Source organism: Trematomus bernacchii, unplaced genomic scaffold (assembly GCF_902827165.1).
Source record: "Trematomus bernacchii unplaced genomic scaffold, fTreBer1.1, whole genome shotgun sequence".
Classification (NCBI taxonomy): domain Eukaryota; kingdom Metazoa; phylum Chordata; class Actinopteri; order Perciformes; family Nototheniidae; genus Trematomus; species Trematomus bernacchii.
Window position 1 is genome coordinate 3,236,873 of NW_022988097.1, and position 25,903 is coordinate 3,262,775.

A 25,903-nucleotide genomic window follows, 5' to 3' on the forward strand; every position below is an offset into this window, starting at 1 on the left:
AATAAATGAAACATCTCTCCATAGCACTGAACGGTGGTGTTCTTTTGTTAAATAACTTCATGGGATACTTTCAAAGGCGATATGTCTTTGTTGCGTTCACAGCTCATTTCTGCTGCTCCCAAGTGGCCAAAAAAAGCAACTACATTAAACTTTGGCCAGTCTTACAGCTACGTTACGTTAATACAGTGATCCAATCAACATCACAAAAAAATCATAACGAAATGCATCCATTGTGGAAAAACAAATGTGTGTGAAGGAGGAGAGCCAAATGGAATGAAAGAGTAGAAATTATTACGAGAGGAGAAATTGGCAGGGGAGAGATGTGAAGCGTTTCCCTGGTCTCGATATTTTTGACTTTTCATTTTTCAGCATACAGACTTCACTTCAAGCCGAGTCCCACACATGTTCTGCTTGATTGCCCAGAAATTGAAAATGGTAAAAAAAATCAAAAGGCATGAGACTGAATTTATACTATATTTCAAAATGCAATTACAAGGCTTTTAACCGTTTGTGTTGCCCAGACAGATTGACTCTGTGGAACCAAACGCAAATTTAAAAAAAAATCAGTTTGGTCCAAATGTCTCCAGAGCCAGAGAGCAAAGCGTTCTCTGCTCCGTCTCTCAGGGAGAATTGACAGAGGGAGGTGGAGAGAAAACACTGAATAGACTGGAGAGGTCCCTGAGGAGCTCCCTCCCTTTACACGCCTGCTGTGGGAGAGCACAAATGCATCACAACAGGAGTGTGTGGTGTGTGTGTGGAAAGGCTGCTTGGTTTCTGCAGGACAAACACAGCGATACATACACAAACACACTGGAGGATCATAAGTTAGTAAAAAAAGAGGCAAACTTTTGCTGGAAAAAATATTTTTTATTTATTTAACAAACTAATCAAATCAGGCATAAATATATTAACAGTGTGTCCTTGCCAAGCTTGAGATTTAAATTATTTCTGCAGCATTTCTTTTTTATTTTCCCTTCAGAAAGCTGGAGCTCAGGCTCTGATGCAACCAAACCGAGCTCATTTTTCCATTGTTAGTATTTATCTGTATGTACAGGGCAGAACTGTTATAACCATCGTTACAGGCACAGGAGGAACAGCAACTGAAAAAAAACTATGTACAGTATGTAACAATTGCAATGAAGTCAACAGGGGGAGAAATACAGAACCAGCCAGAGAGATGTGAAAAAGTGCCTGACATATGTTAGAAGCACACTGATGACTCCTCTGCATCCCATTACCATGTAGCCGGTGCAGTCTACAATAAAAATGGACAGATCGAATCCCCTCAATTCATTGTTGGACCTGAAATTCAAGCTGAAATTGCTTCCTACTGAAATTGCCACAGTGCAAAACTGCTCATGCGTTGGAGCGGCAGTAAAACGTAGCTCCAGTCCGTTTCATTTGCATTGAATTATTACGGGTGGCTTTTACTCACTTCATTTTGGCTCCACAAATTGATCTGAACTGACTGTTTACAAGGAGGGAGGCAAATAGCTGCAAGTGCAAATAGAAATGTCATATAGTTTAACAGCACGGTACAAGAACCAGCGAGTCCTTTTTAGCTGTTGCACTTCAAAGTGAGGAGATGACACCCGAGGAAGATGAGATCAATAGAGGAGAGAAACTGGTGTCGCTGTTAATCAAAAAAGGGGATAATTCTTTAGGTTTCCTCAATATTACTTTAGATGAAAGACAGCTTGTAAATGAGATGTAATCATCTCATAGCCAATCAGATGTGTCCGTCAATTCATGCTTCGGTAAAGTTGTAAGGGAAAAAAAGATTCCCTGGTTTAGACGTACGGTTTAGGTATACAGTATTAAAGGAATAGTTAAAGATTTTTGGAAACCTAATATTTGATTTACATTGGAAAAATCTAGACTACTCTCATGTCTGTACGCTTAACATTAGCCAGATGCCAATTAGCTTAGCTTAGCGTAAAGACTGGAAGCTAAACCCCAACAGCAAGCAACATTTTACTCAACAAAAACGACTTGGTATAGTTGCTTTTAGTGCCATTATTTCCAAAACATGTCATTTTTGCATTGCTTGCTACATATAATGCGTCAATAAATTAGCTTAACAGGCTAGCGGTTTCACCCTGATTCCAGTCTTCATGCTAAGCTAAATCCCTGCTAGCTAGCTTTATATTTAGCATACAGACAGAGCTTTTAATCCAAATCTTTAATGAAAAGCAAATATGCTCATCTCCAAAAAAGTGTATTTGCTGTCGATAATCAGAAATCTATCTAATAGCTGCTCGAGTCATGCAAAACTATAATGACACTTCCTTCTCACAATTGACTCATTGAGATAATACAGACGTCAGTGGCAGGTGTGAAGAGGCCCAGGAAGAAAGACACAGGAAGTTGTGTTTCGCAGCAGGAAGAGGAAGTGTCTGAACGTATGGATGTAGAAACACACAAGTTCTTAGCAAGGAACATCAGCCTGAAGAATTCAACCTGAGAGATGAATACTGGTACCAAATAACATGAAATCAAGTCTGCCTTAATTTAAGATGAATATACAACTCATTCTCCCTTTCTAGATGTTTTTCATCCATCCATCTTCCCTTTGTGCTCGTCTCCATTCATCCATCTGTTGTTTTATTCTCGTCACCACGCCTTCCTCTTCCTCCCTGCTGAGAGGTAGAGGAGCTGCAGCTTCATCCTCATCTGCAGACTCACGGTCTAGACACGAGTCAGAACACAAGGAAGTAAATGACTGAACAAATGTGTGTAAATAGTTCCATTCAGTTTCAAAAGGAGTAGAAACTTACAGGAGGCAGTCTGCTCATCTTCGTCATCATCACACTGTGGTCATAGTCGCTGTAGACGTTGTTATCCTGACCGGGGTCGCTCGCCAACATGTACAGCTCTCCAGCGTGGACGTCTGAGACATTCACCTGGGTGGAGAGACGGAGGGGGGGTAAGACAAATATAATCCGTTAGGCTTTGTGTCCACATAGCTTGTTGTTGTTGTTGTTGTGCTACAACCATTTCATTAACTCTGTTGCTTACGTATTTATATTTGTCTTCATATATCCTTTAAAATGCTCCCATTAACTGGTACTAAGTAATTTTTGGTGCTTATTAATTTCTTGGTGTCATGTTGAAATCTTGAATGTAATGAAACCCCTACTCAACCTGTAAAAAAATGTATTAGAAGTTATTAAAAAATACTATTACGGCTCACAGTCGTCTGACAAAAATGATCTGCGTATGAAGATAAAAGTATAACCACTCACCGACAGCAAAAGTAGTGTCGGCCCGGCCAATCTGCTCCAACAAATCTGCCTTTTTAATCTGTGTTCTGTTTCCGTCTGACAGACTGGGTCAAAACAGGCTTTTGTCATCAACTATTTTTGGAAAAGTTGAACATTTTAAACCTGTAGCGCACAAAGCAGACGCACACAAATGGTGGTGTGCCGAGGGTTTAAAATGTTCAACTCTTTTTCACAAGGAGGCTGCATTTGATAGCAAACATTTGAAAACAATTCGGCTCTGAACTACAGTCCTTCCGGTTGTGGGAAACGTCTCCAGTTTATTGTGCCTGACAAGATGGATAGATCCGTCACCCAAACACAGCTCCCCAGCCTGAACCTGAAACGTTGAGACAGAGGAGGAGAGAGCCATTGGTGAGAGAGGCGAGCCTCATGCTGGGCAGGACACCCACCTGGAACGTGTTGGGGTTGAAGCCCAGCCACAGAGTGTATCTGTAGTCCCAGGTGCGCAGAGAGTAGCCCATGATCTTTATGTCTTTGAGGTCAGGGAGGTCAGAGTTCTCCTAAAAGAACAACAAGGAAACATAAAAGCATTTCAAAATGCAACAGAACATTTGGCGAGGGCTGTACAGGCTTTTTTGAAGCTTCATTCATATCGTTGACATTCAAATCTCACATGTCTTTTTTGTTTACACCCAGTATTTCTACAGAGTAACAGAAGATTAGGCCACACTAATATTATTAGCATTAAACAATTTGTAGATTCAGATTTCTGTGGTGGCTGCATAGGATTTATTTTCATTTATTGTCTATACAAATGTCCTTTTTTTTTTTTACATACAGGTAAACATTTAATTAAAACACAGCTTATTGTACGCCTTAAATCTAAAAGCGGGTTTTTTTTACATTAAGAAAAAAATATTTATAAATAAAAACAATGTTCAAAAAGGACCCAAAAGTAATTAAAATGAATTGAAATTAAAGATTCATACGAAAAATATGGATAAAAAAGAAAAAAATAACCAAAAGAGAAATTCACACATTTCGGCAAACAAAATATTCTTTTTCATTCCATATTTGTTGATCTTGAGCCTCTCACAGATAATTCTATTAAAGGTCCCATGTCATGGCCATTTCTACTGATCATAATTCCATTGTTGAGGTCTACTAAGATAGATTTATATTGTGCAATTTTCCAAACTCACATTGGTTTCTCATACAGCATCTCTGTAAAGTATGTGTATTCTCTCTCTGTCCTAAACGGCTTGTTGGAGCTCCTGCCCCCCCCTCCCTGTGAGCCCAGTGTGCTCTGATTGGTCGGGACGTTGCGAGGCTCGCTGCTCAGTGATCTGGCTTACTGGTGTGGTTTCCGGGTCGGCGATACAGCGGGACAGCGCGAAACTCATCCTGAGCACACACACAAACACTCACAGCCGAAGTAAAAACAATAAGTGTGGCTTGATATTGAGTAAGAAAAAGGTTTATAAACGCTGTGAGAATGGGTCTGCGGAGAGCATTTCCCCGCGATCCCAACTCGTCTATTACCAACCAGGGAGCTCTATGCAAGTCAATGGGACTCCCCGTTAGTTGAAAATGTACGCTAAAGGTCCTGGTGTGTGAGGAGCTCCACGGATTGGTCCATTTTGGTTCCGGGAACCGCACCGAAAAAAATGGAAAAAGAGAAATCTCCAACGAGGCGTTTTGGGGAGGTATTTTCTGTGTTAGAGTTTTACTCGCTACAGGGTGTACTTTGAGGGTTTGTGACTCTGCAGACCGTTTACATGCAGAACAAGCTACATAACACACAAGGGGACGGGTAATAACCAGAAAAGCATGACATGGGACCTTTAATATAGAATTGAGTTTGAGGATATTTAAAAAAAATGTTTTAGGTCAAGACATTTGAAGTTTCATTAAAAAAACCTCAATAAAAAAGACTTTGGGTACGGCCCTTCTTTCTGCAGTGCTCATTTATAGCTTTTGCCAACTCCTCCTGCGCCCCGTGGCTGAGCTGCTGTGCGGCTGCCAGGCGGCTCCGTACAGAGTTGAACCTGCAGCAGGTGCAGCTCTCTCCTCTGGATCCGTTCATCCAGAGATCATCCAGAGAACCTGCTGGCGGCTCCGTACGAGCGACAGCACAATGCAGCGGGTCAGAGAGCCAAACCACGCTCGTTCAACACAGCTCTCATGACCTTCACTCATTTTAAATGCATCTACAAAATCCTTTCATTAAAAAGTAACCGTGTGACATTAATTTACAGAACGCACCTGCTTTCTGAACGATGGAAAATAATAATGATTTAACCTTTATACGGCTGGTGAAGGCTATTTAATTTGCTCCTTTTTAAATGTGCTTTTCTAAACACTCCGGTGTGGTACCTGCGGGGTCTCGGCGGGTCGGGGGTACTGGCTGAACGACACCGCCTCCGCGTTCTCTCCTCTCTCTGGGCGTCGGAAGGTTTTGGCCCGGTTGTGTCCTTCTGTACACAACTCTTCCTGAAAGCAAGAAAAACAGACCCAAGAGGAGAGGGAATGAAAGACAGAGGCCGTTAGATCACTTTCACATCAGGCGTGTTTTACTTCTCTACATTCAATCTGTTTGGCAGTGTTAACACAAGGCCATTGAACCATCTGTAGAAAGGTACCTGAAGGCCTGTTAGTGAAATGTGAACAGGAAATGACATTGATTCAAATAGACAACAAAAAAGGTTGACAACAGAAAAACGAGCTCTGCCAAGGTTACAAAGAATAAATTACTTAGAGCTTTATTTTGAAACATTTTTTATGAATATTGAAAGGTGAACTTTCCCCTTAAAATGACTCTCATACAACTTGTCAAATCATCCAATGCTCACTACTTCCCAAACACATGCATTCTCACTAAAGTGAGAGAAACTCCCCCTGGAGGGGATTTGGGGATTTTAAAAATACTAAACTAAATAAACACATTCCTTCATTTCCATCGCTCCATACCTGGAAGGAAACATCAGGACAGGGTTTCAGAGCTCTGAGGCCGGCCATGTCGGAGACGGTCGGGAAAACATCCACCAGCTCCACCATGTTCTTAATCACTTTGTCATCTGAAAGAGAGAGGTCAGCCAATTAGTGAACGTCTTAAAAAGCACTGACGGCAAATGAAAGTAAAGATATGGTCAAAGATTCACCAGGCGCCCTGCTCTTACATTTCATCATCATTGCAGCATTTGCACTTGAAGCAGAAACTGTCCGGGGGAAATATCAAAGTGGATCCCTGTCGAAACACTTTAGGGAGATCTCCAAGTGTATCAAAGACTTCATTTAAGTCAAGTCGGCGTATTAATACAAGTTTTTTTAAAGGAACTAAGACCAAACACATAAAGAAATATTAGTCTTACTGTTAAAGCTGTGCTGTGATTGGTTGAATGCGTCAATATAAGGAAAGGTAGACTCTCCACGCGAGTTACGGTGTGAGGTGACCTCAGGAACGTAGAACATAAGGGGGACTCGCGTCGCCACGTCAAAATTGGAATATTTGGCCCATTCACCGTGCTCTCCCAAAGACCAACCTGCAACAACAGACAAAAAGAGAGATCATGAAAGGTATTAAAAAGAGTGCTAATCTACAACATAAAATCACATTGTTAGATTCCCAGTCATCTAATATTTGAAAATGATGGCATTTCATTGAGTTTTACTGCGTGTAAATCAAGCGGTCATGGAAAAGATTCCCTCCAGCATCCTCCACTGAAGGAGACATTAAAAGAAATTAAGTTTCCAAGTCACAAAGTCTGAAAAAAATAAGAGGTAAGGCAATAAAGAGCTGGGTTTTTAGAGTACAGCCAAAGGAAGTCAAACACAATGTGCTGTTACAACACTGCCATCTGGTGGTGGTACAGGCAACTGCCACACATCTGCAATATTTACTTAGATTAGATTTAATGTATTGATCCCAAATTGGATTGTTGTTTTTTCAGCATGTCTTCAAGGCTTTGCATATTAATTTAAAATACAATAAAATAGGAATAAAAAAAAAGCAAAAACAGTAAATATTTATGTAGGAGCCAATATGCTTATTTAGCCTAACTTTATTATTATCATTATTTGTACATCGTTTGTATTTTATCATTCCTCCCGGTAATTATCACATGGGTGTGATTTATTGGTATTTAGTCCGCCTGTTTTTCGGGGATTGTATGACACAGAGGGTGAGCTGGCTTGTTTATTGTTTGTGTATTTTCTTTGTTAAAATCGTAAAACTTTTACTTCAGGACAGACTTTTATTTTGGAAGGCATCACAGCAAGAACCAAGTTTAGCCTCTTAGCTATTTACATATTCAGGAGTATAGTCGCTAATATGGATCTATCACCAGTATAAATATAAAGATTATCTATAAACCACAGAATATAACTTCCTACTAAATTAATATGTATACAATTTGGAAACTATATACAAAGTTTTTTTAAATACACATTTAAATACAATGAGGTTGTGTTTAAATACATTATGTACAAATTGTTTAAGGTATTAAAAGGGGAAAACAGAATTAAATCTGGTTAATAAAAGGAAACCTAAATACTGTGCAATGATAACTGCCATTAGAACTTTTTATTTTACAGAAAAGAAAAAAAAAACATGTCAGTATTTTGGCCAGAAATCTAATTGAAAAGGTTCTCACCGTGATCCGAGGTGAACACCACCACTGTGCTGTCGGACAAACGCAGCTCATCGAGGGCGCTGAGCAGCCGCCCGACCTGAGCGTCCATGTACGACACGGCGGCGTAATAGTGCTGCCGGATACGCAGCTGGAACACAGGTCATTTTGGACTTTTAATATCAAGATCGTTTACTAACTTCCACATTTGGAGAACAATGATTCCAGTGTTTACACAGATCTGTTTTACTGACTTGGATACAAATCAGACGACATTATATGGACAGATTATGCATCGATATAGGTCATTTAAAGAGGGTTCACTTTAATACATTTCTTTACCCAGGAAAAATTGTCTCAAACCTGGAAGTCTTTAGGGATGGGTCCATAGGGGAAGCTAATGTTGAGCTTCTGGACATCGTCCCTCCTCCTCACATCTGTCCAGGGGTTGTAGGCAACAGGTGGGAGGAGTTTAGGGACATCGGGGTCAGGGGCCAAAGTGATTTCCTCAATGGGATACAGACTCAGGTACTCCTGTAATACATAAGCAACAGAAAGGTAAATAAAGCCAGGAACAGAGACAGCTGGATTTACATAATGATAGCCCTCTTGTGTAAGAGATATCCATCATTTGTATTTTTTGAATTGCTAAAACTTTATTTTATTGCCGCTTTGTAGTAAATAGAGATATTATTGACATTATTTTAGTTCAGTAGAGTAGTCGGGTATGCTTCTTTGCAACGGGTAATTTGATATTTATTGGAGACAGGTGGAAGAGTGTTTGGGCATCAGTAAGACATTTTTTTTTTTTTTTTTAAACATTGAAAGAGAGGTCATTGTTATTTGTAGTGTCAAAGGGCCCGTGTCATGCTTTTCCGGTTATTACCATGTAAACGGTCTGCAGAGTCACAAACCCTCAAAGTACACCCTGTAGTGAGTAAAACTCTAACACAGTCTATGCTGCCCCAAAACGCCTCGTTGGAGATTTCTCATTTTCCATTGTTTACTTCCTGGGTACTGTGACGTGTGAATACCCAGAGGCCACACCCTCTGCCAGCATTTCACGAAACAAAGCTTCACAAACCTTTCAGCGATTCATGCCGGATATGTACAGCGTAGGGCACTGAAGAACGACGCTGTTCCTACTTTGTTTGGACCAGCGGGAGATTCGGGTACAAAACCTGCAAGTATTCATTGTTGTTTGTGTATTTATGATGTTTAAAACAAACAAGGTATCTACCACGACTGTTTAAATGGGTAAACGTTTTTCAGGCTACTAAGTTGGGATCGCGGAGAAATGCTCTCCGCAGACCCATTCTCACAGCGTTATAAACCTTTTTCTTACTCAATATCAAGCCACACTTATTGTTTTTACTTCGGCTGTGAGTGTTTGTGTGTGCTCAGGATGAGTTTCGCTTGTTCTCGCTGTATCGCCGACCCGGAAGCCTGTCTGCTCCTCGCAGCAACGAGCCTCGCAACGTCCCGACCAGTGTTGGGCAAGTTACTTTTAAAAAGTAACTAGTAATAGTTACTGCTCTCAAAAAAGGAACTATTTACTTTATTAGTTACTAAATTATAAAAGTAACTAGTAACAAGTTACTTTACTTTAAAAATAATAACAATAAAAATACAAGTTTTTGTGTTGTTCTGTGGCACAGTAAGACTCGTTTTATAGCCCCATGTACATTAGTTAGGTGCTTCAGGAGATTGGCATTGCTGTTATTCGATGTGGACAATGCTTTCTGTCCTGCACGCAGTTTACATTTCACCGTAATATTTTTTGCGTCCTTTATCCCCACAAATTGAAAATAGTGGTTATATCTCCAAGTTGTAAATGCGCTGCTGCTGTCGCTGATACTTGCATCTGCCTGTGTGTGTGTGTGTGTGTGTGTGTGTGGTGGGCGTTGCCGTGTATGTGTGTGTTAGCAAGTGTTTGTGTGTCTGTGTATTTTCCCCATAAGGCAAGACCCGCCCAACTCTGTCTCTGATTGGCTTACCCTGAAATGTTACCCCGCGTTAACCAATCATCACTCCTCTCTGGTCACTTTCACATGGTACTGTGAGAGGACATCACTGTATTCGCCTGTAAGTTACATCCGCACGGAGATTCGGTTCAGTTGGATCACATAATGTAACGCAGTAACGCACCCATTTAAATCACAGTAACTATAACGGCGTTACTGAATGGGAATAGGTAACTAGTAACGTTATTAGTTACCGCAAAAGGTAGTTGCGTTACAGTAATGCGCTAGTTTGTAACGCGTTAGTCCCAACACTGGTCCCGACCAATCAGAGCACACTGGGCTCACAGGGAGGGGGGGGGCTGGAGCTCCAACAAGCCGTTTAGGACAGAGAGAGAATACACATACTTTACAGAGATGCTGTTTGAGAAACCAATGTGAGTTTGGAACATTGCACAGTATAAATCTATTTTAGTATACCTCAACAATGGAATTATGATCAGTAGAAATGGCCATGACATGGGCCCTTTAACTATAACTAATTATTGGCTGGAAATTGGACTTTATCCTGCGTAACCTTCACTTGTCTGTGCCTCAGTGGCAGTTTGATTTTGAGATCATCTTTGGATTTGTTTATTTGTTTAAGGAAAAATATCCGCTACACATGGTTTTTGCTTCCATTGAATTTTCCAAGCTAAATGACAATGCAAAAAAAACTAAACGGCGCCATGTTTGGAAAATATGGATGTTCCAAGATGTTTTTAGCTTCATTGACTTTCATCTTTGTAGAAACCGCAGCTTTTGCATTAGTTTTCACTCTGAGATTGCTGTGCGTTTGCAGACACTACGGTGTGAATCACATGGCACATAGATCACATGCTGACGGAGAGCTGGCTCGACCTTTTCCTCTTTTCATCTCTCAACTTACACTTTGTGAGAAACCTCTTCGACATGCTGACATTCGTCTCTGTTCAGTCCGTCTCCGCCCTCATTCAACTTCCACTTCATCATGCTCTGCTCTTCCTTCACGCCAAATTGCATCTCCCATATATCTAGATCAGTCCTCTTTGAATTCACTTCACTTCACATACAGTGTGTGTGTCTAGTGTTTTTTCAGAGGTTCCATCTCTTTATTCCCTGTTTTCATACACTTTCAGCTCCACTTAAAAAACAACAAACTTAAGGCTGCCGCGTCATTAAACATGACCATTCAAAGATGACGTACTTTAACCTTTTTCAGCTTCATATTAGTATGTTGTGGCTCTACATGTCTCCATGCTTTAATGTTCAAAAAGCTCTTTATTTCTCTCATACTGCCTGTGCTGCTGCTCCTCTTTTCACCCTCTGTCTGAAACCAGAGCCCAGTCTGCTCTGGTTAGCTCTCCGGCTCTGTTGTGATTGGTCAACCGCTTAAAGATGTCCCGCCCCCTCGTCTATCACGTACAATGTGTTGGAGTGCTAACCAATAGAAGCACAATGTTACTTAGTGACTTTACTATGTTACGGAAGTAAAGAGTAAAAAAGTAAAGAGTCTAATGGAGCCGTTTCAAAATGTTTTTGGGGGGGGTGTGGGAGCATTTGGGATTTTAGCCTTTGCAGAACATTCACATGCACAACACCTTATGTAACACTCGAGGAAAGGGAAAACCTTTTATTGTGTGTTCCTTTTAAACCCAGGCTAACAGTGTATTTATGGAACTTATATACTGGTCTCCACATGCTCTCTTCTCCATGTAAGCACCATCATTCATTCTCAGACTTTGCCATCTTGTGCTCAGACGTGGGTCTTGTGAAAGTGGTTCTCCAACATATGAGCTTTTGTCCACAACAACCCTGTGAAGCACCCCTGCGTCTCGCAGCAGGAAAATGACCTTCACTTTTCCACTCAACAAGTACCTATTGTGGCTTAGGCCCCACTCACACGGGAACGTTTGCGTTTATGCACAGTATGCGTATTCAAAAAAGTCTTCCGTTCACATTTCATTTAACGCGTCTGTTCAAACGAGGCCGCTGGAAACGCTGTAGTACATATGCCGGGACTGTAAGTGGCGCTGTAACTTCCGCCAAAATACACCAAAAGCCGTGAAGAAGAGCAGCCCGAGCAGCCCCGCAGCAATGTTGCCATGGCTACCCTTCTGTTTATGCCCCGCGGTGTATTTAGCAACATGTAGTTCATGTAATTCTCCATGTCCACTTGTTGCTGGTGGTTGTGGTAGAGGAGCTGTAGATTTTGCACTAATATCTGTAGCATGGTCAGTAGCAGTAGCACTAGCAGTAGCTACTGACAGGAGGAAGTGTGTGTGGCGATTGCTGGTATTCAGCGGGATATAGTAATTTCCTCAGCATGTAAATATATGGATAAATGCAACGGGGAAGTTAACTGAAAGAAACCGAATCTGTGGATATTGCATCGACCGACCAAGAAGCACGTCTCCGTGGAGAGGACGCGCTCAGAAAGAGAGATATTCTCTACAAACACCGGGTGAGATCGCTCCTTTGTCAATATAATGGATCAATGCATGAAATCTGACTCTGTTTATTTTGTTTAAGGAGTATATTGGGCGTTAACAATTCTGGTTTGCCTTTTATAATATTATTTCATTCAAGAACCCCTTGTGCGTTTAATTAACACAGCTATTTTTGATAGTTGATCGTTACAGATGGCTACTGGCCATGCTACAGCAGTGAGCAGGAGAGGTGGGGAAAGGTGGGGCTATCGTTATTTTTTCAGGAAATATTCGTATAGAGGCGATTACACGGACTCGGTTGACCCCCCAGAGCGTTTCGTTTGCAAATCTATCCACCTTGGGACCCGTTATCGTTTGTGGGGTCAGTTTCTATCGGCCTCGTGTAAATAATAGGGCTATACGCACGCGAAACTATGCAGATACAAGCAGTTTTCTCCTCGTGTAAACGGCGCCTTAGTGGTTAGTGAATTCTATCCCTCATTCCAGTGAATCTCCGTATTCATAGAGGAGGGTTACAGAGATTCCACCAGAAGAATAATTGCATGCAGAACTATTCTTGTAGTGTTCAAAGTGCCAGCAAAAATCGCTGTATGTTGTCTGTGTATATGTGTATTTGCAAACTATGTATATGTTAACAGGTTATTGTCTTTTGTGTAGTTTGTAGGACTTTTCATCTTTTGTTGAACTGCAAAACGGAGTCCAAAACAAATCTCCTTAGGGGAACAATACATTTCATTGTTTTGTATAAAAAAAAGTGTGTCTTTCCTATTAACTATTACCTACAATAATCCAGAACTAGGAACCATTTTTTTCCAACCAAACAACACCCACTGACAAGGGAAGCTAGGCCTCTGTTCCATCATGGGCCGTTATTGCAAATGATCACATGCTGTAGCCGTTTACACATCTACAGCATGTGATCATCTGACAGGAGAATGATTCTCCATGCACTGCTCTTACACTGCACTCCAATGAGCCGTGTAATGAAGATGCACACAATGAAGCCACTATGATTCAAATGTGCGTTTCAGATTGGGATGATAAAGCAGCATTTTCCATGCCGATTCAAATCACAACATTTGCGATTTAACTATTATTTAGAGGAGAGAAACTTCATATTAACATGCACAAAAACGTATACAACACACTATAAGAAAGAGAAAACAGCAAACACAATAGGGCCTCTTTAGCCATTATTGATGTTCCATCTCTATCAGTGAACAGAGGGTCTTACAGAAGTTAATATAAAGTCATGTACCTGTGGTATCCTAAAGGGGATGTGTGGTTTGTGAAAGCCCACAGCCATGAAGAAAGGATTTTCATCGCCGGCCCGACTCTTCAGAAGCCGCACGGCCTCGTCCGTGCTCTCCATGTCGGGGAGGGTTCCCCCGGGCTGCTGCGTCACGTTCACTGCACACAGTAGGTTGGCGTGGAGTTTCCCATCCTCTCCTTTACACATCTGTACACAAGGTTTACAAACAAATTACAAAGTGCTGTTTATGAACAGTTCCTGCTAAGAGGTAATGTCATTTTCAAGCTTCAGTTTCTGCTGTCTGGTCTGGTAAACTAATCCCACATTTATAATAACACATTTAATTGATAGTGCTTTTTTTTTTAAAAGAGAAGGCAATCAAATACAATTGACATGAAACACAATAAATATAAACAATACACAATATCAAATTACACATTAAACGCAGTTCTGAAGTGGTGAGTTTTTATTTGTGATTAGAATAAAGACAGATTGGTAGTGTTTGTGGAGGGAGTTCCAGAGGGAGGGGGGCAGCTATGGAAAAGGCTCTGTTCCTGCAGGTGGTGGAGAAAAGAGTACGGCATCGGAGGAGCGGGGGTCTTAAACATATCGTCCTTAGTGATTGTCATACAATGTTACTGTAAATGCTTGTTTTCTTGTATCTTAATATTTGTCCTTTTGTAAATGGAGCTGCTGTGATCCAAGAAAAATGTCAGACTTGATCTGTGTTGGTTTGGAGACTAGCAGCAGAGTTCTGAATAAACTGGAGTTAAAGGTGGGGTAGGTAATTTTGGAGAAACCAGCTCGAGTGCGCTAGAAAATACTCCAACACACACGAACATGACCAATGGGCACGAGATAAGTTTGTGCACAGATGGAAGGCTAACAGGCAGGTAGGCCATCCAGTTATTTTAGCCGGGCCGGCTAAAATGATTGGTCGTGCTTTTTACAGTACTACGGCTTCCACAGATGACTTTTTTTTATGGATTTTTTGTCAAAGCACTTAAGATATTCATTGCTATCGGGATGTTAAGAGCATTCCATGGAATATAACAAAAAGTGTGTCTCGAGCCGGTTTCTCAAACTTACCTACCCCACCTTTAATTGAGGAGTTTGAATAGAGTGTACCATAGAGGATCTGTTACAGTGGTCGATTCTGGATGTGATATTGGCATGTCATATTCAAAGATTCAAAGGCTTTATTGTCATATGCACAATAGTTAGCAAGACTACTTAACGCCTGAGCTTGCACTATTTTTATTGTTGTTATTTAATTTTTTTATGACTTGTAATTGCATTGTGAGGAACCTGTGACCCAAGTTTTTCATTCATTACACAACTACACGATAGCTATGTATATCATATGACATTAAACCTTTGAATCCTGAATCTTTGCAATTAATACACAGCAAATAAATTCTAAAATGTTGGGGAAAACCTGTTCTTTTGTTGTTTTTTAGGGTACCCCAAAATATGTTCCAACTGGGTAGACGTGATGAGGTGTGTGGCGCAGTGGGTTATACGTAGGTGTTCGGATCAGGGGGTCACAGGTTCAAACCCCACTGCAGTCGGCATGTCGTTGTGTCCCTGGGCAAGACACTTCACCCCAAATTGGTCCTGTGGGGATTGCCCACAGTATTTAGTATGTAAGTCGCTTTGGATAAAAGCGTCTAACAAGTAACATATAATGTAATGTAATAAGAGATTCAATCAATAATCAGCTCAGAGCTTGGTTGTATTTGAAGAGATAACCAGTAAATGGCTGTGTAAAGGGTCTCCAACAATCCTCAAATGGTTAGAGACAGCTCAAAAAGTATGTCTTGCCACTAATAAAAAGGGAAAATACTGAACAAACTATACATTTCCTTTTGAATGTGAAACGATTTCCTAATTATATATATGTTTGTCTAGAGAACCTTATTATTGTTCGCAATAAAGCCAACAGAATGGACCTTTGATTAATAATGAGTGCAAAGAACATCCGTCCTTTAAAATATGGTAAAAATGTCAGATTGGTAAAAGAGAAAGTTAAATGATTATTGTATTCACTGTGTCCATTTGTTTCAGAGGGAAGAATTTTGACTCCCAGTAAAAACCTCCTGAAAGGCTAAAATGATTGGTCGTGCTTTTTACAGTATTACGGCTTCCACAGATGACATTTTTTTATGGATTTTTTGTCAAAGCACTCAAGATATTCATTGCTATCGGGATGTTAAGAGCATTCCATGGAATATAACAAAAAGTGTATCTCGAGCCGGTTTCTCAAACTTACCTACCCCACCTTTAAGTAATATTATTACACTTTTTCTTAATTAATCAGTAATGTTTTGTATTTTATAGCAATAAATGGAACTGCATCAGTTTGATTCAGATTTTTCAGTTCCATCGTCATGGTAACGAGATAAAAGCAATTTGGAATTCTATGCTTTTGAACACTTGGAATGTTTTGGCTTTGAAGTTCTATGATGTCATCAGCTGGGTCACAAGAAGTGCCTATGAGTGAGTTTAAGGTTTAAGTTTATTCGAAATCCAGTCTGGAAGGAGATAGACCGACTTCAATTCGACAGTGTTTTGCGAGTTGCAGTGTTTTTCATTTTACAGTAAAAATGCCTGTCACATTATCAGATGACGAGCTGGTGCCTGCAACATTTCCGGCAGTAAAATACAACATACTCTCCAGCCAGTCTGCACGCTATATCCCATTGAAATATATTGGAGAAGGCTGTTTTGGAAAAGTGGCCAAATGTGTAAATCTAAACACATCCGAGACAACGGCCATCAAAATCCTTAAAAACAGCAGAGCCCTCATTAGAGAAGTGGCAATGCTCAACGAGATCCGGGCACTTGACCCAGAACAGAAGAATCTAGTAAGGTTCATTGAAAACTTCACGTTTGAAGACAAGTCTTGCCTTGCCTTTGAAATGCTAGATAGGAGCCTTTGGGACCTTATACAGGAGAGAAAAGGAAAGCCATTTTCCCTGAACGAAATCCGCCCTGTCGCTCAGCAGCTACTTGTAGCTTTTGAGGCCCTGAGGGGAATTGGTATAATTCACACTGACTTGAAATCAGACAACATCATGCTCGTCGATCATCAGGATCAGCCCTTCAAGGTTAAATTAATAGATTTTGGTTTGGCCATGCCAGCCTCAGAGACAACATTAGGCATGTTGATGCAGCCTGTGCCTTTCAGAGCTCCAGAGGTGAACTTGGGCCTCCCCATTTCTGCAGCCGTTGACATGTGGGGACTAGGATGCGTTCTAGGGGATATGTATTTTCAAAACTGGCTCTTCCCTGGAGGCTCAACTTACAACACAATCAAAGCTCTTTGCCATCTAGTTGGTCAGCCAGGAGACCATCTCCTTAATAATGCGATGTACACCAGAAAGTATTTTAACAGGATACAGGGCAAAAATGGTCCGACATGGAGGCTGAAAACGCCAGAAGAGTACAGCCCCACAACTGGTGAATGTGTCAATACTTCAGACAATTTTTTTGATTCTTTTGAAAATCTGAAGGATGCAGTAGACGTTTTCTCATTCGGAGATGACGCTGTTGCATATAACGACAGGAAGTCATTTGCAGACCTTTTAGATAGGCTGCTCTATCCAGATGCTGGGTTAAGAATCACCCCTGAAGAAGCGCTAAGGCACCCCTTCATCACTATGGTAAACCTCGAGGAGAAAAAGGCCTTCAACCCTCATGCAGTGAATGCCTTTGAGTTGATGGCTGTCTGCACCCTGGCTGATACAAGTGAATATCCTCTCAGGGACCCTGAAACTCCAGACACAGCTTGCAGGACGAGCAGGGCTTTAAGTGCTGTTGATTTCAACCCGGAGTGTTTCATTTCTGATACACAACCTACAGCATGTATTCTTCCACGACGCAAGATTAGCCCTCCAAGAAAGCCATCTGGGACTGCACCATATTTCAATTTAAATCCTGAGTGTATTATTGATGACACACACCACACAGACCAAAGCTATGTTCGTAAAATGACACCTCACTTTCAGAGAGACCCACCTAGGGCTGTCGGTGATTTCAGGCCATGTGTTGAGCGTTTTAGTTCCGACAGAAACTCTCCAGGAACTATATTCATTTTTCCACAACGACCTTGTGAGATTGGCTTTCTGAGAAAGCCACCCATGCCTTTTGGTGTTGTCAATCCAGATCATGAGGGTTTTAATAACAACACAAACCCTACAGAAACCTGGTTTATGCCACCACCACCACCACCACCACTACTACCTTGGGAGGTTGGCTTCCTGAGATAGTCATCCAGGACTTCCAGTGTTGTCAATCCAGATCATGAGGGTTTATTAACCACACAAACCCTACAGAGATCTGGTTCATTCAGACTGCAGTAGTCATTAAAAGTATAGCATTTTGTTTTTAACTTGGATAAAAACCCTTCTAATACAGCTGAGAAATTGTATATGTTGCCAATAAACCTTTTGTTAATCCTGTCTGCTTCCTCTGCCGACATCAGGGTTTACTCTGGTTTCTTCCCGCAATAATTTATAAAATAAAGATTCAAATTAAAATGTTTTTTTCCCTGTCACTGAATCAGCCTTGGGTCAAATAATCTTGATGTAGTGTTACTTGAGTCAATAAAAATGCATATCGATAATGCAAATGTATGATTCATTGTTTTTATGAAGAATATAGGAGAAATTAAGAATGCCTACAGTGTCCTTTAAACTTTACTTAAGTAGTAACGTTTATACTTTGAATTGCACTTTACATTTACGAATCGCTAAAAAGTTCAGCTTAAGTATATACAGCAAATATTTTGAACTGGGAAATGTTGAGGGGAACAGGGACATTTGTCCATATACTGTACATATATACATATACACACACTTAAGGGGTGTAACAGTACGTGTATTCAAATCAACCTGCTTGGTCAAGTTAATTTGTTAGTTATACACTGTCTTTTCTGTACCCTGTTCCCCAAACAGCCGTTAGTAGCTAGTATTTCCTGGGTTGGGTGATGAAGGGTTTCTCAGTTTCTGACCCCTACCCCTTTAGAATAATTTTTCGGGAACAAAGGATGGTGCATATATCACTGATATTATGTTAAGCTCCATTATATTTTTAATGAGTACTAATTTAGACACATAACTGACTTAATCGCATGTGTGTCAATTTAACTTTTTATCCAGTTTTCCTTTTCACAAACCTTCTTTTTCTCATATGTGAATGAAGCTGGATGGTAGGCAGGGATGGACCAGCTGTAGGGGTAGTCATCCGAGTAGTTAGAAGCAATACCTAAAGAATAAAAAAACAACGCAAACAATTTAACTACTGTACAAGTGAAGAAAAAAAAAAGTGAATGACTTGAAGATGTTTGGTTTCAAAAACCTTTATAACACACTACAGGAAAGGGAAACCCCAAAGAGAAGAGATAATTAGACATGTGCTTCTTATGGCAGTTTTGGTGGTCAACAGTCTGTCAATTCCTATAAAGTTATTATAGTTCTATCCAAATATTGTATATGAATAATCTTACCTGGATGAAATACCTTGCCCACAGACAAGGTTAAGTAGCCTTTAGATTTAAAGTACTGTGGCATGGTGGTGTAGTTTCCAGAATGGACTCTCCAGTACGATTTGAAGTCATAGAGCCTGGTGGTGTCCGGTCTACGACTCGTCAATATGGACGTTCGACTGGGAGCGCACACAGATTGCTAAGAGAGGAAAACACTGCTTTTAAATAAGATTTCCATGGGGTTATACATGTTGGACATTAAACATACCAACACCAACTGACCTGTGCATATGCATTGAGAAAAACCTGGCTTTTGGATGCCAGTTGATCAATGTTTGGTGATTTTACGAGAGAGTCCCCGTAGCAGCCTAATGATGTCCGCAAATCATCTGCAATGATGAAAAGGACATTTCTCCTCCCTGAAAAGCAAAAAAACATCAACAATCAGGCATTTTTTAAAGATAAGTTCCAATAAAAACGTAATAGAAGGTAGGAGTAAAATGATGTCAAAATTAATACTAGGTGACTTTCAAACATGTCAAAACTAAATGTGACGAATTTAAATAGCACAAAAATAAGTTAAACAGAAACTTTCCCTTCAACTAAATTAATGAACAAAGGAAAACGTAATGACTAAATAAAATTACTTAAAATTAAGATAAGCCTAGCTACAGACACTAAACAAACCGATTAACCACTCAACCGCTAATGTGAGCTAGTTACTGAGATTAGACAAACTGACAGTTTCCTAAACACACGCAACTTTAATGAATCTGCCTGCAAAGAAAATAAATCAGACAACCTTTACTACATTTACAGAATAACAAGATGAACTGTCTAGGTGTTATTGTGCGAACGTCGCTTTCAAAATGTTCTTAGTACAAACTGAAACGTTACCTCGTCTTGCCCAAACAGCAACTGTCAGTGTGTGAAAAACCAGCAGTAAAACCCATGTTCGGAAACCCTTGTACATTTTGGTTCGGTGGAGAGGACTCACGACACGATATCTGTTACAAATAGTTTATTTTAAAGTTAATCTCGCATCCCTTCTGAGCTTCAGTGTCTGGTATCCAAACAAATGAGCGTGTCCGTGTTTTCATTAAATAACTTCCTGATTATCTCGTTAAATGTTTTAATTGGTCCACTCAGCAGTTGCCCCGCCCCAAGGCGCTAATCATATTAGTCAAATTATCTGTCAATCATTTCACACCGGTGTTGTGTTTCTTTTTTCAACCTGACACTGCTGTAGCCTAAAGATGGAAGATGTCTTGAGGTCTCACTCTGCACCAAATTAACTTTTGCAATTTCAACAACTTTCTATCTATCTATTTATCTATATATCTATCTATCTATTCATCCATCCATCCATCCATCCATCCATCCATCCATCTATCCATCTATCCATGTATCTATCTTATTTAAACATACAAATAAAAGCTTTATTGGCATCACAGATCAGAAAGCTTTATTAAAGTTAAAAGGTGAAATTAAGCAAAAAAATAAAGATACAATCAAATGTAAACATATCAAAGACAATATAATAACTACAAATAGCTTATTTTCGAGACATTCATTTATATTTACACAAAGTAAATGTATTTTTATTGAGGCTGATCTCACACCATAGTTTTGGGGCGGTTGTTGAGTGAGTGGTCTTCTTTATATAGACGATCTTTGGCCACAAAGCAGCAACACAGAAACATGGCAGACAGCGCGGCTAAACCATGGGCTAAACACGAAACTGATGAATTATATCAGAAAGCCAAGAGGGCGAAATCTGACAACGAGAATGGCGGAGGAGAAGTTGGAAAGGAAATTGAATGTGAAAATATTCTGTCTGAGTTCAAAACGACTAAAGTCTTGAGTGATTCAGCCCGGGAGAAAAACATCTTCATCCACGGAAAGGTGACGTGATGTTTGTTGTTAACTGTCAGACGGCTTTACACTAATTGTAGCTATTCTTATGCAGTCTAAAGAAGTATCGGTACCGTCAAAGGAACATGTTTTTATTGTTGTATTCATTCAAAGTGGTTTGAGGAGTTTGTGCAGGAAGTAGGGAACATTGACTTCCGGTTTGATATTTCAAAATACGAGTCTGTATTTTGAAATAAAAATGAGTGCTTTATTGTTAAGATGGACTTGAAAAAGAAGAAGTTCTTGAAATGACTATGACAACGCTGTACATGTAATTGTTATACCTTTTTGGCTGTATTTAAACAATTGAACACGGGGCTAAAAATATCAATATTTTATTTTTGTGATGTAAGACAATACATCTTTTTAGATTTCCTAATATCCTGATAATCATGCTGTATTTTACTGGTTTTGATTGAAGGGTGCATTTTCTGAATTTACCAGACTTTTTCAACTTCTTTCCTTTACCCAATGATGTGCTTAAAATAATAATAAATAATAAAGCCCTAAAAATTGAACATGTCCTCACCAGCTTGCTGATCAGGATGCGGTGATAATCTTGGAGAAGACCCCCATCAGAGAAGACACCCTGGCTGAGCTCTTCACCGGTTCAACGTTGAAGCTGGAGATGAAGAACGACATCTACAGCACTTATCGCTTACAGGCTCCCCCTCAACTCAATGGTATTATCTAAAAATAATAAACAGACTTAAGGTATTGTATATTCAGCAGCTACTTTGGCAAGCTAGAGCAATTTTTTGACATAATGGATTGGTTTGTTTTGCAGAGATAAAGACTACAGTCGTGTGTCCAGCCACAGAGAAGCATATAAAGAAATACCAGCGTCAGGAGAGCTTCCTGGTGGAGGAAACGGGAGCGGACTATCAGTCCATCACGTTGCCTTACATTCAGAAGCAGAGTTTCAGTGTGCAGGTCAGTGTCCTGAAATCTCCCCCTGTAGTGCACTAATAACCTGCTTTAAGTGGTGTAATATCGCACACTTAACTGTAAAATACATTTGAATTCCTTTATTTCCCCAGTGGGTATACAACATCTTGGAGAAGAAGGCCGAGGCTGACAGGATCGTTTTTGAAGATCCAGACCCAACAGTCGGATTTCTACTCCTCCCAGATTTCAAATGGGACCAGAAACAGGTGAGACACCATACATATTGACCACAGTAGAGGCCAGGAAGAGACGGGTAAGACATGGTTGTACCTGGAATATAAATACACTTTATGAAATCCCATGAGCTCCAAACCTGAGGACATTAAAAGTAAAGTAAAGTTGTGTTAGAAAAGTATTTAATCTGATTACAACAATACTTTAAGAGACTCAGGACCTGTGCAGTTTCCCAACATCTGTCTTCTTCTTCTTCTTCTTCTTCTTCCAGGTTGATGATTTATATCTGATCGCCATAACACTTCAGAGAGGCATCCGGAGTTTCAGAGACCTGACGCAGGAGCACCTCCCTCTGCTGCAGAACATCTTCCAGAAGGGCAAGGTGGGCTTACAAAGTCACCTCGGGGGGTCTTATTGGAAAAGAAGAGTAGAAAAAATGCCCTCTTTTTTTCTGCCGCGGTGTACTCATGTAACCTTGAATATTATAATCATTAACTTCAACTAATGCAACCGTTTGTTGCTATTTTAGTTTTTCTCGCTCTCTCCCCCTTTAATATCTGTCTCCCTATAATAAAAAGGCCAAACAAAAAATATTTTACAAAAATAATAATAATACTCGATAATAATTCAAATTTAAAGTAACGTTTGTGCTTTCAATCAATTCTTAGTAGGTTGAATAAATCACCATGTAGACTACTCGCCACATCTTGGAAATAGCTTCAATAGGGCTTAATAAAACTAACTCCTGTTTCAAAATCAAATGATACTTTTGTTGTATTTATATTGAACATATTCATCAATTTCTATTTATTTAAAACACCTTTAAATATAATTTATAATGTCACGTATTTTTAACGTATCATTGTGTGAACTCTTACCTTTCCTATCCTGTCTTTTACTCTTATTACTGTTCCTGCCATGACACCTGCATTTCCTCTACGGGGATAAAGATTGATTTGATCTTATTTTTCATTTTATGAACCAGTCCCTGTCAAAATCAGCTTCCATCAATCAGCCAAAGAAAAACATGACTTGCCCAATCTCAGTTCTGTGTAGAGTCGTAGTTGGACATATTCTTAGTAATAACAGACAAAATCTTGGATATTTTTATAATGTCAACCAAACAATAACAACACTTGTCTCCTTGTGGTCTAGGAAGCCATCCTGCAGCGCTACCAGCTTCCAGCCAGTAAACTGCGAGTGTACCTGCACTACCAGCCGTCCTACTACCACCTCCACGTCCACTTCACCAAGCTAGGCTACGAGGCTCCGGGCTGCGGTGTGGAGCGGGCCCACCTCCTCGCAGACGTCATCCAAAACCTGCAGTCCGACCCCGAGTACTACAAGACCCGGACCCTGTACTTCCCCCTGAGGGTGGACGACGGACTGCTCAGCAAATACAAGGAGGCAGAGAGGCTGTGATTCTTTAAAGATGACCATCCTTTCTGAGTTTTTCACATCATATTTTTTGTGTTTCTTGTGAATACCCGTGCTTTTATAAATCAATCCAACTCAGTCTATACAGCACTTTTTATACACAAAAGGTAAAACAATATTCTTCGGAAAACCAAATAAAACCCAACAAAAAACAATACCAACCCTTCTTCCCAATCCATGGACAAATAACTGTGATTATTACAGAAGTCAATCAACACAGGACTGAATGAAACAAGAATACATTCAATGAAAGGTAATTGGAGTTCTTTCCACTGATTTCTAGTTGCAAACATTTTATGAATATTTGTATACACATTGTGTTAAAGAATTTGTAAATGTTTGAGCAAATCTTCAGCAAGGTGTTTTTTTATTTCTCTTTTATTCCTGCTTTCATTAGCCGCGTTCACACCGGAGTACTTTCACCGTACTTTTCGCGTTTTAGTTCCGTGAGTACCCCTTATGTCGCGTTCACACCAAAAGTCGTACTTAATCTCGTGTACTTTTACCCCCATTTTTAGAGCCAGCTCAGAGAGCGTACTTTTCTGTGGGTGAAAAGTGCTCCAAAAGTTCCCCAGTGCTGATTGGCTGGGCGAATTGCAAACCACGCCCGTACAACTCTGAAAATGTTGTGTAGAGCCGCCATTGTTTTTCCTCGCTACAAAAACACAACGCTCCGTGCGTTGTGTTTGTTTTTGAAAGCAGTTATGGCAAGCATCAAGAAATGATGAGGAGGTGTCGGCGCTTCTGGAGATCTACGCCGAGGAGGCGACCCAGGGAATGCTACTGAAGCCAGTTCGGTAGCTTTCACTCGACCTGGGAATTGTGCACAGCCGGCTAAATATAAAGAAACTCAGGACTACAAACGGCGGATTCAGTGGCCAACGATGACTACCACGATGAAGGTAAAATCAACTACATGCACTGGGGTTTTAATCTGCACAATAATGGTCTCAGATGTACTTTTATTTGCTCAGTAGATCAAGCTAGCCATGCTAGCCATAATAGGCTAACACCGGCCCCGGCTAGCTACATCTAGCTAGCTAGATATTCTCCGCTGTATGAAAACGTTTTGACTTGTGAATAACTGTGCAGTGTTTCTGTAATTTGCTTCACTAACTCATGGCACTAATCGTCTGTTTCAGGCGAGGATGGACAACTCTCGGGATTGGAAACAAGTGAGCTTTGCATTCTAGATCACAGCGCTTTGTCGTCCTCCTTACCAGCAACCAAACGCAAAGGTACACACACTGTAATTTTGTCTTGAAAGAACGTTACGCATCGAACTGATGTTCACAATCATGTTTATTTCATAATATTCATCATATTTTATGTTTAACTTGCCTCAACAACATTAAACAAAGTTCAAGCATACATGAAGCACTCTTCAAAAAGGAACAATCCTCCGTGTTTGAACCTCTTAAATCGCTGCATAGCCGATTTATTTGGACTGGATTATCCCAGAGAGGCCAAACATTCTTTATAACACAGTTTCAGATTTGTGAAACCTTAATTCTATTTGTGAAAATAAAAAAAAGGGAGATTTCAGTGCTTTTTTTACATGTAGACCACATTAGACCAGGTCCTGATCTAAAACCACTATACCTACACTCATCAAATCTGGACTGGATTATCCCAGAGAGTCAAAAGATTCTTTATAACACAGTTTCAGATTTGTGAAACCTTAATTCTATTTGTGAAAATACAAAAAACACATTCCTAGTATGTTGTAAAACTACATGGCGACTAAACTTGTATATTGTATATTGCTTATTTTCCCCTCTTAGGAAAGCGGACACGGGATGCGAATTTCTTTGACACCGCCCAGGCGTTGGAGGACCGGCGTGCCGTGGTGAATGAGTCGCTGCGTGGAGATCAGATGGTGCTGTTCACCAAGGCCCAGGAAACGGAGGACAAGATGCTCACCTCGATGGAGCGCCAGGCAGCAGATGGAGCGCCAGCAGCACCAGGATGAAGTGTGGGCGCTGCGCCATGAGGAAGCGTCGGCGCAGCGGCAGGATGAGCGACAAACTGCATTTAATAACAGTTTATTTGGTATAGTTTTTGTAAATACTGACACACGACACACAACGTTGCACTAAGGTGTGCATGCTGCTGGGAATATCCCTACACCTGGGACAGTTTATTTTATATTGTTATTACTGTTATGACTTTATTTTATATATAATGTTTACTGACATGTACAACTGACACTTTATTTACATTTCAAATTGTTCTATTTAATGTTATGTCTTGAGAGTGCAATAAAGAAAACCGACATGGCGATTAAGCTTATTTCTCCTGACACTTTATCTTTTGTGACCTGTGTAGCATCCTATACATCACATGTAAGTGATTATTCTGATACCATCATGTTTCATCGGTTATAAACTGGCAAAGCTTTATTTGTCA

The 25,903-nt window shown here is 40.3% G+C and overlaps 2 protein-coding genes across 3 annotated transcripts; one reads left to right on the forward strand and one right to left on the reverse strand.

Annotated features, from left to right (window-relative positions):
• Positions 1–855: 855 nt before the first annotated feature.
• Positions 856–20,108, reverse strand: ids (iduronate 2-sulfatase). 2 transcript variants are annotated; one of them, XM_034121141.1, is made up of 14 exons: positions 19,919–20,108; positions 19,304–19,440; positions 19,043–19,220; positions 18,713–18,801; positions 13,540–13,740; positions 8,216–8,386; positions 7,877–8,003; positions 6,596–6,766; positions 6,195–6,301; positions 5,601–5,717; positions 3,674–3,784; positions 3,246–3,320; positions 2,778–2,903; positions 856–2,688 (listed from the first exon to the last, which is right to left on the reverse strand). In XM_034121141.1, exons 1-14 carry the CDS (start codon positions 19,992–19,994, stop codon positions 2,614–2,616), a joined length of 1,761 nt encoding a protein of 586 aa, XP_033977032.1. In that variant the 5' UTR covers positions 19,995–20,108; the 3' UTR covers positions 856–2,613. The 2 variants fall into 2 exon arrangements, with proteins under 2 accessions (XP_033977032.1, XP_033977033.1); XM_034121142.1 differs by lacking the exon at positions 3,246–3,320.
• Positions 20,109–20,667: 559 nt separating this feature from the next.
• Positions 20,668–23,884, forward strand: dcps (decapping enzyme, scavenger). Its single transcript, XM_034121143.1, has 6 exons — positions 20,668–20,926; positions 21,468–21,618; positions 21,723–21,868; positions 21,976–22,089; positions 22,329–22,439; positions 23,213–23,884. Exons 1-6 carry the CDS (start codon positions 20,723–20,725, stop codon positions 23,477–23,479), a joined length of 993 nt encoding a protein of 330 aa, XP_033977034.1. The 5' UTR covers positions 20,668–20,722; the 3' UTR covers positions 23,480–23,884.
• Positions 23,885–25,903: the final 2,019 nt, after the last annotated feature.

Coding starts and splice junctions, on each gene's coding strand:
- ids (XM_034121141.1), bottom strand. CDS start 19,994: ATGTACAAGGGTTTCCGAACATGGGTTTTACTGCTGGTTTTTCACACA. Junction 19,221..19,303: donor TTCTCAATGCATATGCACAG/GTCAGTTGGTGT, acceptor TTCCTCTCTTAG/CAATCTGTGTGCGCTCCCAG. Junction 8,387..13,539: donor TCCCCTTTAGGATACCACAG/GTACATGACTTT, acceptor TATGTATTACAG/GAGTACCTGAGTCTGTATCC.
- dcps (XM_034121143.1), top strand. CDS start 20,723: ATGGCAGACAGCGCGGCTAAACCATGGGCTAAACACGAAACTGATGAA. Junction 21,869..21,975: donor AGCAGAGTTTCAGTGTGCAG/GTCAGTGTCCTG, acceptor TTATTTCCCCAG/TGGGTATACAACATCTTGGA. Junction 22,440..23,212: donor ACATCTTCCAGAAGGGCAAG/GTGGGCTTACAA, acceptor CTTGTGGTCTAG/GAAGCCATCCTGCAGCGCTA.